The sequence below is a fragment of the Eretmochelys imbricata genome, chromosome 5, assembly GCF_965152235.1.
Source record: "Eretmochelys imbricata isolate rEreImb1 chromosome 5, rEreImb1.hap1, whole genome shotgun sequence".
Taxonomy (NCBI): domain Eukaryota; kingdom Metazoa; phylum Chordata; order Testudines; family Cheloniidae; genus Eretmochelys; species Eretmochelys imbricata.
Window position 1 is genome coordinate 4,434,000 of NC_135576.1, and position 14,712 is coordinate 4,448,711.

Genomic DNA, 14,712 nt, shown 5'->3' on the forward strand with positions numbered 1-14,712 from the left:
CACTCTTGCACTGTGCTGCAGTTCTGTTCCCATGGGCACCTCCACAGCGGGACTTTCTCTGTCGCCCTGATTCTCTACATGTTCTCCCCTTCCAGTCTGTTTTATCTGCATTTTAGACGGGCCCCTCAACCGCGAGCAGAGCTGAAACTGGGCTGCCGGTAGCACTGGAACCGGCAGGGGCTTGCTTCAGTCGGAGGCACATTGAAACTGTGGCAACAGCTTGTAGGAAATTTGGATTGAACAAATGCTGAACGTGACTGACCCGCCCTGCCCCCTCCAACCCCAAGGCACTGTGAGTTAAACCTCCTCCACACAGCCACTCCTGCCTGGGGTGCTGCCCTGTGCCTCAGCTGTCACTCACGCCGTTGTATTGCACCAGCACGGAAGGCGCTAGTGTCTTTGACAGAAGATGGCAGGTGGTTTGAAACCATTGGCACTTCTTTCTACGCAGCCAGGATGGGGAGAGAAGGACTTTTCATGGCTCCATCTCCTTCTGCTCCAGCCCCCCATCGACCCACCCATGGGGCCAGGAGATTGAGATGATTCTTTCTAATCCAGCGTCTCAAGTACAAGGAAATGTGAGAAAGATTTCTTCAGTCTCTCTCTGTCAGTTCACATACCGCCCTTAGCACCATAGCATCTATGTGCCTTCCAGGAGTGCATTGACTGATGGGACTGACATCTGTCTGATGTAGTTTGTTCTTCCTCATATCATCTCCCCAGGGAGACAACTGTGAATTGTGTAGGGATTGCAGATGGGCTAGTGTTTTGTTTTGGTAGGTTGGCTGTTGTTGTTTTTTTTAATGTACACACTGCTCTGTGCTGATGTTGGAGAAGGCAGGTCAGAGAAATGGAGATGTCTTGTGATGGTCCTTAGTTCCTGTGGGAGTTCATTCCACAGGCTCTGATTATGGTCTTGATAAAAGACCTCTCATCAAAAAGTGATAAGGAAAAACTGTTCCTAACCTGTCCCTGACCCTGGGAGAAAGGAGAGAGATGGCAGAGATGTCATCCTGCTAGGTAGCAACCTGCCACCATGTCAGGAATGGATATCAGTGACACACAGACACAGAGGACCAAATCCCAGGCAATGTGCAGCCCTACCATTGGCAGATGTTACTTATCTCTGAAATATACATGATGGGTCTGTCTTTTGTGTGTGTGTATACTTTGCAAAACCTACAGAGGTTGTCATGCCACCAATGTCTTGTTGAACTGAGGGCCACTGTGCCTAAAGAACCTGCATCCACAGACCTCTGCGCTGCCCACAAGAGGGAGCTGCAAGACTAGAAGAGAGCAGACATCCCCAAGCAGAAGTGTAGTGTTGTGTGAAAGCGTGTCTCTGGCTGACAACCCAGCGCATCCCTTTCTACTTCCAAGAGATTCACTGCTCAGTCAGTTAGTCTGAGGAAAAGCTCTACATAGGAAAGGAATCACTGCCATTCCTGGTGAGCTTAGTCATTGTCTGGCAGCCTAGGACGGCCACCAAATTGCTATTTCTAGAACAAAATTATTGTTGTTAATGCGGTAGCACTCGAAAGCCACAGTGAGGATCAGCCCGATTGTGCTTGGTGCTGTGGAAACACACAACAAATGGCAGGCCAGCTCCAAAGTAAAATAAAGGAATAGAAGAAAGGGAATAATTTAATGAGACTTTCAAAAGGCCTAAGACAAAATCCCTCTCAAGAGACTACTAAAGAAACTAATTAATTAGCTATGAGGTAAAAAACAAAGCATTGTCATGGATCAAAAATTAGCTAACAGGTAGAAATCAAAGAGTAGGAATGGTTAATTTTCTTCATGGCAAAGGTTAACAGTGAGATGCCACAAGCTTCTGAACTAGGACTGATAGTAAGTATATGAATGTCCTGGAAAAGATGGTGAGCCACGACGTGGCAACATTTTGCAGATGACATAAAACGATTTAGGTTAGAAGACTGTGAGGCACTTCAGAGGGACCTAACCAAGTTAGATAGACAACACAATGGCAGATGAAAGTCAATGTGAACAAATGTAAAATAATGAATGAGAAGCACATGGGAGCTGCCTGGAATATTTCTGTGATTATTATATAGTCTGTTTGCCTGATTGTTATTGCAGTGTTTTCTATACGACTACCAGGGGGTCAATTCCAGCAGAAGCTGACTTGCACAAAAGACAATGCAGAAAATCAACTGCTCTGCAGTCTACACCATCACAGGGCTCCTCCATGGCTACCCGGTGTGCCGCGCTGTCTAGCCTATCTCTGTTACCTCCCAGTCACACACACACACAGCCTGTTTTCCTTTCACCACGTGTATCTTTTATTCCTCTTCACTTTTACACATGACACATAACACAGACATTGTGTAGCAGGAACTTTCCACATAGCGTCTCTCCTCAGCTCAGCCCAGCTCATCTTCTGAGCATCCCTTGCTCCCTATTTGTTCTTCTTGTGTCCATCCTGTTTCTACCAATTACATAATTATGTAATTACCACCCAGGTGCTCATAACCACCAGACAGAAAGTGTTCATTTGCTCCCAGCTGGCCCTTTAGCCTCTTCTGTGCTGCCCTAAATTCAGTGATCAGGAGGCCTCTGTTACATACCCAGCCTGCTGAAAAGCCAAACACACCAGTATGGTGAGGCTCAAGAGGCAGAGGAGAAAACAAAGGACGTGGTGAATTGTGTAAAGGGGTACACTCTGAGCCGGAGAGAGAGGTAAAAACTGCCGGGGTGCAGATTGTGGGAGCAGACCAGAGGTGGGGTGTGTCTGGGATAAGCTAAGCCTACCTAGACAATAGGTAGGAAGGATATACGTCGATGCCTTTTTTTGTTTTAAAACCCTTTTCACTTGTTGTGCTGTGTCCTACTGTTGAGATTAAATAATACTTTGTTCTGAAAAAGCTCTTTAGGGTCACTGCATTCAACATTGGCCACAGCTCCCACAGGGAAGACTGGCAGGTAGCCAAAGACAGGGGAACTTACTGAGCAATCAGGGTTAGAACAGAGGGTGTTGCACCCCCAGGACCCAGTCTAAGAGTGGGAGAATTGCAGAATCTCATCCCAGGACAGGTGAAGGCAAGATGCCAAATGCCTGATGGGGATGCACTCACAGAGAATGGGTGATTAAAGGAGCAGATAGCCCTGAATCATGACAATGTATAACCCTAACCCACTGATGAATCTGTGTTACAGGTTCCCCCACTGTGCCAATCCAGAAAGGATAGGAGTTGTTACAATTCCCAACTACTGAGGTTTGGCCCTTGATCTTAAACTGTAGCAACTCCCACTTTTAGCTCTGGAGGTCCTTGGGTCATTCCCCAGTGTGTGGGACACACTTTGGCAGCCATCGCTAATTGCACATAGAAAGGAATGTTTGAATCACTTGTACATCTTGATGGGGTCTAAATTAACTGTAGCAACTGAAGGCAAAGATTTGGGCATCACTGTAAACACCTCAAGAAAGACTTCTATGGCATATGAGTCAGTGGTCAATAAATTAAACAATGTTAAGGTGCATAAAGGAGGGAAGGGAGAATAAAACTTAAACTATTATAATGCCATTATATAAGGCAATGGCAAGTTGTCACCTGGAATACTGAGTTTAGTTCTGGTCACCCCATCTCAAACAGATGTAGAGATAAGTAGACTGCAGAAGTAGAGGGAGTACAGAGATGGGTGGTGAGAATGATTAGGGGAATGGACAAACTCTCATAAAGAGAAACTGAAAACATTACCACAGAGCAGCGGTGGGCAACCTGCGGCCATCAGGGTAATCTGATTGCAGGCCACGAGACATTTTGCTGACATTGACCGTCCGCAGGCATGGTCCCCAGCAGCTCCCAGTGGCCGCAGTTCACCATTCCTGGCCAATGGGAGCTGCGGGAAGCAGTAGAGATTCTGTCTCGAACCTTCCACAGCCCACCTCCTGCCTGGCATCCCACAACAGGAGAAATAATACACACATTCATTATAGATATTATGTATTGGGACCATCTGAGCTATGCCCAGGTTGGATGGACAGACTCAGTATTCTGTCGGTGGCCTACCCTTTTTGGCTTCTCTCAGTCTAAGATTTTCTGTTCCAAGTGCTGCCACCAAGACCCTTGCATTAAGAGTTGCCGCGTGCCTGAAGGCAGGCATCTTCCTTTCATTTGAATTTCAGAAGTTCAATTTCTTCCCTTTGAAGATCAATCTCCCTTAACATTTTATGCTGCTTGTCATCCTCAATTGCAGAGGCTTTATGATCCCTCCTAAAATTTTCACAAAGGCCCCCTCAAGCACAGTGAAAACCTCACCCAAGGAAAAAAGGGGAAGGAAGAGCCAGGTTTGCTTTTATTAGTGGGATGTTCATCTGAGGCAGGGGTTTCGCTCCTTTAAAACAAAATCTTTGAAATTCCTTTAGATGTGAAGAGTTGTTTTGCTGTCAAGTCAGATCCCTGAAGCTTTAATTGGGTTCTTCCAGCCTTGGGATAAAAGCCTCCACAGGGCCCTGCAAGGCGGTTCTGGAGCAGTGCTGTGGTTAGTGGACCCTGGTGGTCAAGCGTTAGGAAGAGGAGGGTGTCCTGCTTGCCAAATCCAAGGACAAAAGGTTATTCAGGAAGCTGTGCTCTTCAGAGTTGCTATTAAACATATGTCACAGCTTCACCTCAGTCCCTGGAAAATCATGGAGCAGGTCCTCAAGGAATCAATTTTGAAGCACTTAGAGGAGAGGAAAGTGATCTGGAACAGTCAGCATGGATTCACCAAGGGCAAGTCATGCCTGACTAACCTAATTGCCTTCTATGACGAGATAAGTGGCTCTGTGGATGAGGGGAAAGCATGTGTTATTCCTTGACCTTAGCAAGGCTTTTGATACGGTCTCCACAGCATTCTTGCCAGTAAGTTAAAGAAGGCTGGGCTGGATGAATGGACTATAAGGTGCATAGAAAGCTGGCTAGATCATCAGGCTCAAAGGGTAGCGGTCAATGGCTCCATGTCTAGTTGGCAGCCAGAATCAAGCAGAGTGCCCCAAGGGTCAGTCCTGGGGCCGGTTTTGTTCAATATCTTTATAAATGATCTGGAGGATGGTGTGGATTGCACCCTCAGAAAGTTTGCAGATGATACTAAACTGGGAGGAGAGGTAGATACGCTGGAGGGTAGGGATAGGATACAGAGGGACCCAGACAAATTAGAGGATTGGCCAAAAGAATCTGATAAGGTTCAACAAGGACAAGTGCAGAGTCCTGCACTTAGGATGGAAGAATCCCATGCACCGCTACAGACTAGGGACTGAATGGCTAGGCAGCAGTTCTGCAGAAAAGGACCTAGGGGTTGCAGTGGACGAGAAGCTGGATATGAGTCAACAGTGTGCCTTTGTTGCCAATGGCATTTTGGGATGTATAAGTAGGAGCATTGCCAGCAGATCGAGGGATGTGATCATTCCCCTCTATTTGGCATTGGCGAGACCTCATCTGGAGTACTGTGTCCAATTTTGGTTCCCACACTACAAGAAGGATGTGGAAAAATTGGAAAGAGTGCAGTGGAGGGCAACAAAAATGATTAGGGGACTGGAGCACATGATTTATGAAGAGAGGCTGAGGGAACTGGAATTATTTAGTCTTCTGAAGTGAAGAATGAGGGGGGATTTGATAGCTGCTTTCAACTACTGAAATGGGGTTCCAAAGATGAAGGATCTAGTCTGTTCTCAGTGGTACCAGATGACAGAACAAGGCGTAATGGTCTCATGTTGCAGTGGGGGAGGTTTAGATTGGATATTAGGAAAAACTTTTTCTCTAGGAGGGTGATGAAGCACTGGAATGGGTTACCTAGGGAGGTGATGGAATCTCCTTCCTTAGAAGTTTTTAAGGTCAGGCTTGACAAAGGCCTGGCTGGGTGATTTAGTTGGGGATTGGTCCTGCTTTGAGCAGGGGGTTGGACTAGATGACTTCCTGAGGTCCCGTCCAACACCGATATTCTATGATTCTGTGATAGGAAAGGCGGGACAGCTGGTTTGCTGTGACCACTGCTTATCATGCTGCTCACAGTTGTCTCATTGTTCTCTTGTGCTCCCCCCATCTGTCTGCTGTATCCATCTGTTGTCCCTCATCTTATACTTAAACTGTAAGCTCTTCAGCGCAGAGACTGTCTTTTCTCCATTGTTTGTGCCTCCCACAATGGGACCGGAGTCTCTAGATGCTACTCTAATACTCTAATTTAGTATATAAATTACACTATTTTTAAAGCCCACTCTATTCCTCAAGTTACTATACTTGGGCACTTACACCAGTTTTTTGATCATCTTATACCTGACAGGTAACTTACGTTGCTTACATCACCTTCCAGGGCCAGGAAGGATTTTTTCAGCCCGATGCACAATTGGCTAGATGTGTTCTGGGTGATAGTAATTGTTGTTTTTTCCATCCTCTGAAGGATCAGAGATTGACCACAGCTGGAGTTGGGACAGAGTAGTGCTCTGAGGTGGTACACAGAATCCTTTCTTGTTGACCAGATGGTGTTTCTTGCTCACAGGCTCAGGGTCAAACTGTTTGCCAGATCTGGGGTCAGGAAGGAATGTCTCCCTGGGTCAGATTGCCAGTGACTGTGAGGGTTTTTTCACCTTCCTCTGTAGTATGGTATGTGGACCTCTTGGTAATACTCATCTAATCAGTTTCCTGCCATTGCAGGAGCCTCAGGAATTGGTGGCACGTTGATCTTTCCTGTTCTATCTATGGCACGCTGTTTAGCCTCTTGAGGTTTGAAATGCTTTAGTGAAACTAAAGTCTTTGAGCTTAATATATGGGCATCTGGGTGAAAATTAATGACCTGTTACGTACAAAAGGTCAGACTGGATGGTCCCTTCTGGCTTAAAACTCTATGAAACTATCTCCTCTGAATTCGTCCCTGAAAAGCACCCATTTACACTAGCTCTGAAACTAGTCCATTAACTAATCTTTGCATCACCCTTGTGGGGTAAGTGCTATTATGCCCAGTTTACAGATGGAGAAACCCCATGGATTGAGTCAGCATCAGCTCATTGGTCTGGAATTTCCAAGACACAGAGAAGTAGTTGAGGAAAGCTAATAAAAAATCCGTCAAGGTAATATGCATGGTGCAGTCCAATAGAGCTTTGCTACAATTAAGTGGCATGAAATCCCCATTTCTCACATCACATTGAAGTCTGGGGGTCTCCAAAAATAATGACTCAATAATGTGCTGCTAAAAATCCTGATGTTGAGATGGAAGTTATATTTTTGCCGCTAATCATCGAATAATCTGTACAGTTAATTCAGTCTTGGTAAACTGTCTACAAACTAAGTTCCCCATAATTCATCATTGCTACTATTTCATTTTAAGACTCCTTTGCTCTAAGAAACTATGATTTCATTACTCTATATCTATTTTGGTAATCAGCCTTTTCAGTGGTGTTACTGCAGTTAAGTCTTTAAATAACATATTTTACTAAGATATTCATAGGTTCTAGAAGCCCTGCGGTAATATCAGCTCAGACTAACAACTTGTTGCATCTCAAAAGCTAAGCAGTTTCAGACTGAGCCCAGATCTACACTTAAAAATTAATCAACCTAGCTATGACGCTCAAGGCTGTACAAAATGTCACATCCTGTGCTACATAGTTATGTCAACTCACCCCTCCTATGTAGACACAGCTAACTCGATAGAAAAATTCTTCCATTAGCCTCACTAGTTCCTCTCAGAAAGGTGGATTAAGCAATGGAAAAACTCCTTCCATCCACACAGGAAGCATCTACACTACAGTACACTACAGTACTGTACACTACAGCGGCCCAGCTGCAGGGCCGTAACGGCTGTCGGGCAGACAGTCAGTAGTTGGATTTGAAACATCCAAAGAAAATCCAAGTTGCTGAGGTGATAGAGTAGCTGGTGCTCTTCTCGCTCAATCAGAACCAAACAAATGTGCCTGGACCAAGATCTAGGGCCCTGTTTTGGTGAAGGTGCTTTCTTCTGAATGAAATGTAAAACCAAAAGGCCCTAAACACCTGTCTTCACTGAAGATCCCATGACATTTTCTCTGAGATGAGGATATATAAATCCTAGTACCCCAGCCAGATTCCAGACTGGGTGACACGTTGTCGCTGTTATCATTTATTCGTATTACTGTGACACCTTGAGCCCGCAACTGAGATTAGGGCCCCAGTGTGCTAGGCACTGTACACACAGGTAGCAAGAGACAGTCCCGGCCCTGACGAGCTTAATCTAAATACCGCAGACAAAGGATGGGAAGGGGGGAAACGGAGGCACGAGGTGTTGCCAGCACCCAGTGCCGAGAGGCTGAACAACAGCTTGAGTGGTTCATTACCCGGTGTGCTACACCCAATAATCACAACGGGGTGGAGAAGCAGAAAAGTTTATTTGAAGCTTCAAATAGGTACAGGGAGATTTGAATCTCAAATCCTGTACACAGAGCAGGAAGTTACACAGGCTTTTATACATCCTTTTTCCCAGCATACTTATCCAATAGCAAGCTGCCCCAAGTATCCATATAGCCAGCCAATCCAGTTCCCAGCTAGTTCCCTGGTTCTCTGTATCATTTGTTAAACTATACATAAAGCTGCTTTATTCAGCATTGTTCTTCCATATCTGCCCTGTGTGGCCTTGCTCAGTTTCAGGCCGTCTGACTCTGCAGCATATTGTTGCAGATCCTCAGCATAACTGCTGTGAGTGCCTCCAGGCCGGGGGGCCGAGGACACCTGGGCCTCGTGCGAGGGGGCTTCATCCACACTCGTGGTCTTCCATCCCCTCCAGTTACCCAGTGGCCGTGCCCCAGTGTCCCCAAGAGAGGGATAAGATGACTTGCCCCAAATCACACAGCCAGATGTGGCAGAGCCAGACATAAGACCCCACTCTCCTGACTCCCAGTCCACTGGCCTATCCAGCCTCTCTCCGGCTACCTGGACCGCCGCGCTGGTGCTCAACGGACACGCTCGTCACTTCCTGTCCCAAACTGTCCCGCAGCAGCCCTGGAGCGGCTCCACCCTGGCCCCCGTTCACCCCAGAGGGGCTGGGGGCCCTTCTGCGTGGCCAGGCAGGAGCAGGGGCTTTTCCAGGCGGACGCCTGTGGGCGGCGGGTTGACCCCTGCCCCAGGCACCGGCCAGCTCGGGGGCGCCCGGCGCTGCCTAGGAGCATCCCCGGCGGGAGACGTCACTCACAACCTGTTGTCATAGTAACCACTGATGTCACAGGGGTGCCCTGACTGGGCAGCTGAGCAGCAAGGGCGCCACGGACACGGCGCGGGAGGGCGGGGCTGGCTGCCCTGGCAGGCGGCGGGCAGGGACTCCGGCCGGGAACCGAGCGCGGGCGCCATGACGCAACAACGGCCGTTGGGGACGAGCGCGTGAGCGACGCCGACCGCCGGGCGGCACAAGGCGCGGGATGCTCACGTGAGAGGGCGGGGCTAGACTGGCGGCCGTTGGCGCACGCGCCCCCCGCCCCCAACCGTCACTCTGCGCCCCCCTGACGTCGCCCGCGCGACCCGCTCCTGAGCCGGAAACCGCCGCCTGGGGCTCGCGGGGCCGGCGGCGCGTGCGGCCCTTCGCTCCGGCCGGGACCGGTAAGAGCGGCGGGGGCGGGGCCTCCCCGCGTCTCCCTCCCGCACCCACCGGGCCCCGAGCTGCAGACCCCGGCCCCTCAGCCTCGGGATGGGGACAGAGCCCTCCCGCCCCCCCCCCCCCCCCGCGGCCGCTCACAGCCTGCCCCCTCCCCTGTGTCTGCCCCCTCCCCGTCCGTCCAGCCCGACCCCTCCCGCGCCCCCGAGAGGAGACCCCCCCTTCTCTGAGCCCCTGTTTCCAGCCCTCGGACAGAGACCCCCCAGTATCACCCCCGAGCAGGGACCCCCCATATCCACCCTCCCCGAGCCCTAAGCAGACATGCCCCCTCCCCTGTTCCTGCCCCCCCTGCACCCCCTCGTATCCATCCCCCCCCGCACCTCTGATCAGAGACCCCCCCGCCCCCACCCTCGTGAGCGGGGCCCCTCCTCCCCCCCGCCATCCATCCACCCCCCCCGCCCCCACCCTCGTGAGCGGGGCCCCTCCTCCCCCCCGCCATCCATCCACCCCCCCCGCCCCCACCCTCGTGAGCGGGGCCCCTCCTTCCCCCGCCATCCATCCACCCCCCCGCCCCCCCCCTCGTGAGCGGGGCCCCTCCTTCCCCCGCCATCCATCCACCCCCCCGCCCCCCCCCTCGTGAGCGGGGCCCCTCCTCCCCCCGCCATCCATCCACACCCCCCCCCCCTCGTGAGCGGGGCCCCTCCTCCCCCCGCCATCCATCCACACCCCCCCCCCTCGTGAGCGGGGCCCCTCCTCCCCCCGCCATCCATCCACACCCCCCCCTCGTGAGCGGGGCCCCTCCTCCCCCCGCCATCCATCCACACCCCCCCCCTCGTGAGCGGGGCCCCTCCTCCCCCCGCCATCCATCCACACCCCCCCCCTCGTGAGCGGGGCCCCTCCTCCCCCCGCCATCCATCCACACCCCCCCCCTCGTGAGCGGGGCCCCTCCTCCCTCCCGCATCCACCCCCCTCGCCCCCCCCCTCGTGAGCGGGGCCCCTCCTCCCCCCGCATCCACCCCCCCGCCCCCACCCTCGTGAGCGGGGCCCCTCCTCCCCCCCGCCATCCATCCACCCCCCGCCCCCACCCTCGTGAGCGGGGCCCCTCCTCCCCCCCGCCATCCATCCACCCCCCGCCCCCACCCTCGTGAGTGGGGCCCCTCCTCCCCCCGCCATCCATCCACCCCCCGCCCCCACCCTCGTGAGCGGGGCCCCTCCTCCCCCCGCCATCCATCCACCCCCCGCCCCCACCCTCGTGAGCGGGGCCCCTCCCCCCCCGCCATCCATCCACACCCCCCCGCCGTCCACCCTCGTGAGCGGGGCCCCTCCTCCCCCTGCCGTCCACCCCCTTCCCGCCCCCACCCTCGTGAGCGCAGGCAAACATTTTGGCCTGAGAGCCACATCGGATTTCAAAATTGTATGGAGGGCCTGTTAGGGGTGGCTGTGCCTCCCCAAACAGCCAGGCGTGGCCCGGCCCCTACCCCCTATCCGGCTCCCCTTGCTTCGCGCCCCCTGACCGCCCCCAGACTCTCCGCTCCTGACTGCCCACCGCCGCCCCATCCAACCCCTCCTCTCATTCCTGACTGCCCCTCCCGCCCCATCCAACCGCCCCTTCTCCCTGTCCCCTGACCGCCCCCGACTACCACTGCCGCCTCATCCAACCCCCTTCCTGATTCTCCCCCACCCGGGACCCCTGCCCCCATTCAAGCCCCTGTTCCCCACCCTCTGACTGCCCCGACCCCTATCCACACGACCACACCCGCGCCCCCTGACCACCACCCCAAACCCCCCTGCCCCGTTACCGTGCTGCCTGGAACACTGGTGGCTGGCGGTACTACAGCCGTGCCACCCAGAGCACCAGGACAGGCAGTCGGGCCGCCAAACTGGAGCCAGCCACAGCACCGTGTAGCACAGAGCATCGGGTCAGGCCACAGCTCTGCAGCTGCGCTGCCCGGCAAGAGCTCGCAGCCCTGCTGCCCAGAGCATTGTACCGGCGGCGCAGTGAACTGAGGCTGCGGGGGAGGGCCTGGGGGTTAGCCTCTCAGGCCAGGAGCTCAGGGGCCGGGCAGGAGGGACCCGCGGGCCGGATTTGGCCTGTGGGCCATAGTTTGCCCACCTCTGTTCTATAACATGGTAGCTGTAGTGCCTAAAAGTGTCCTGATCATTTCGAGGCAAATCTAAGCAGCATGAGTAAATAACTTCAGAGCAGAGACTGTCTTTCTGTGTGTCTGGGAAGTCTCTAGCAGAATGAGATCCCTGGGTGCTGCCACAATACAAGTAGTTAAATATGAATTAAGATACTGTTTGGATTATTGAGTTCAGCTAGGTACTCTAGAACAGGGGTTCTCAAGCTTTTTCCTTTGGAGCCCCACCCAACATGCTATATAAACTCCACAGGGGGGGTCTTTGGGCTTCCAACACTGGAGCAGGGTTGGGAGCCTTGGGGGGCTCAAGGTTTCTGCCCCTTGGGGTGGCTCAGGGTTTAAGCTGCATGGGGCTGGCAGGGGGGTAGTCAGGGGAGCTTCTGCTCTGGCACCGGTGCTCCAGGCTTCAGCTGCTGGGGCTTGGGGCTCCAAGCAGCCCTGTTCAGTGGACCCCCTGAAACGGCTTGTGGACCCCCAGTGGCCCACGGAGCCCCAGTTGAGAACTGCTACTCCAGAACATGCTAGAAGTCAGAATATAGCATCTAGCACAATGGGGTCCCAGTCCATGACGAGGTCTCGTAGGTAGCATGGTAACACAAATGAATAAAGTGTGGATTCTACTTAACTTTTATCAGTCCGATAATGTAGTCCGTAAATTTAGGTATGTTGCCTTTGTGAATCATAATTAGAAGTATTCATTGATACTGTTCTTCTAATTTACAGTGGTATGTAATGGAGAATTATAAGAAATCCAAGATTGTGGAGAAGCCCTCTCCCCTTCCATTCACCAACCTGCCTTCAGATATTATTGAGATGAAAGTGAAGGATGGCAGCAAAATCAGAAATCTTATGGGTTATGCCATCGGCAAGATGGAGTCGGACTCAGTTAGGCAGATTCTTTTCACTGGCTCTGGCAAAGCCATCAGCAAGACTATCACTTGCGTGGAAATCATGAAGCGACGGCTCAAGGGACTCCACCAAATCACCAAAGTGCTCTTCAAACAGACCGAAGAGATCTGGGAGCCCATCGTCCCTGAGGCTGGTCTAGATGCCTTGACAGTGAAGAGAAACATTCCTGCCATATGTGTCTTGCTGAGCAAAGATGCACTAGATTCCCAAGAGCCTGGGTATCAGGCACCAGGCTCTTTTGATGCCTTCTGGATCGAGACGCTCAAAGCAGAGTCCCAGGGACAAATTAAGAGAAAGCAGGGTGGAGGAAGGGGGCCTGGCCACACAGGAAAACATCCTAGATCTGTTGGGGGACGTGGAGAATCCTACAAAAAGCCTTGAGACAAAGATATATCAGAAGCAATTGTTAATGGCGTCAAGAACAAAAAACCAAGCCACCTAGTGTGGCTCAAGAGCTACCACCAAACACAGAGTGACTGAGCTTCTTGGTAGAGAAGAGCTGAAACCTAGCACAATTGGGAGAGGGACGAGGGCCATGTGAAAACAGATATGGTCATAGCCATGGCAAATAAATTCTCATAACGAGTCTGGCATTCTATTTTGATGAGGTTTTTTGTTGAAGACCTCTCTGGTGATACTCTGTGGCTTATGGTTTAAAAATGAGGCCAGGTAGACCAGAATTGCCCAAACTCTGTTTAATGGTAATTTGCCAGGAGTCATGAAGCCAAAACTAATCTGCATTAAATGGAGTAGGTTTCAGTTGCCCTGGATGCGGCTTTGAAGATGTCGCCGTCTGAGTGAGCCATGTGTCTGTATTAGAGATGAAAGGGTAGTGGGCTGTGTTGTAGAACTCTGAGCTTGAGGTTGCATTTTTGGCTTTCCTACCTAGCTATTGCAATGGCATTTTATTGGACTGGACCTCCTAACAGAGCTTTTGGGCTCAGTTTCCCTTTTTTTAGGTATGTTCTGCTAATCCCTTGAGAGAAACTGGTGATCTGAATAAGGAGCTGGGATCTCCGCTTTGACAGTTACTGCTTGTGTGACCTTCGGGGAGTCACATCCCTTCTATTCCTCATTTTCCTTGTTTGGAGGATGGGGGATGTTGTATGTACGTCATAGGGGTTTTGTGAGGATAGTAATTGGTATAAATCATCTTGACATACAGCTCTGTATATGTGTTCAATACAATTGTTAATAGTGAACACCAAAGCAAAAATTATTTTTCCCTTTACCATTCCTTTATGATTCTTAAAGCAGCGTTTAAAATAAAGTTCCCTCTTGTGTTTTACATCAGAAATCTTGTCTCCATCCTTTCCTCTTTTTGCCAGAGGCCCAACGTTCAGAGGACTGGACTAGAGGCATCACTCTAGGCTGAAACCTGAGCACACTCAGCTGTGATTGAGGAGGAAAGGGTTAATATGTTGAACTTTTATTCTTCTTAAAGAATTGTAAAAGGGTCCAACAGGTTGTTTCCCATTACAAATCATCTTTAAAGCCTCAGAAAAGGTTAATGCTTCTGTTCTCTAAAGGGATTGTGGGGCAGCTTTTTGCAGTTAAGTGTTCTTAAATCTGTTTACGTACTTTTGAAATAGTTCTGAAGCTTCAAAACTTTGCTGAAAGAAGCAGAGGAAATAACTTAAAAAGAAAAGGAGTACTTGTGGCACCTTAGAGACTAACCAATTTATTTGAGCATGAGCTTTCGTGAGCTACAGCTCACTTCATAGTTTCCTTATTATGCTGTTTCATTTTATGAATATCTGTTTCAGTTAAATATGGGTCAGGAAAAAGATTCTGTAGTTGTAATTCAAAGATTGTTATTTGCAAGAATGAATCTTATAAATTGCTTTCTGGATGATGTCCATAATTACCACTTTCTCTTCTGTTAAATGCATCTGCAATGAGACACTAACATACTCCCTTCAGAGCCTGCCAGAGCCACTCTTTATCTAAAATAACACTGTTAGGTCAATTGAAATCAAATGTAAACTTTTGTAAAATCAAGGATTTATATAAGTCAGTATTGAAGTGAAGCATGAGTGTGTCTTATGTCACATTATGTGTGAGACTTTCAGAATCAAGAACAAGGTTTTTTCAATCTGCATGCTCACCAGCACAC

At 50.8% G+C, this 14,712-nt stretch overlaps 1 protein-coding gene across 1 annotated transcript; it reads left to right on the forward strand.

The window, feature by feature from the left end:
- The first annotated feature begins 9,220 nt into the window (after window positions 1–9,220).
- On the forward strand, window positions 9,221–13,884 carry RPP25L (ribonuclease P/MRP subunit p25 like). The gene is made up of 2 exons (XM_077816601.1): window positions 9,221–9,551; window positions 12,411–13,884. Exon 2 carries the CDS (start codon window positions 12,420–12,422, stop codon window positions 12,975–12,977), a length of 558 nt encoding a protein of 185 aa, XP_077672727.1. The 5' UTR covers window positions 9,221–9,551; window positions 12,411–12,419; the 3' UTR covers window positions 12,978–13,884.
- Window positions 13,885–14,712: the final 828 nt, after the last annotated feature.

Bases quoted from the DNA above. Each gene is read 5' to 3' on its own strand.
- RPP25L (XM_077816601.1), top strand. From the start codon at position 12,420: ATGGAGAATTATAAGAAATCCAAGATTGTGGAGAAGCCCTCTCCCCTT.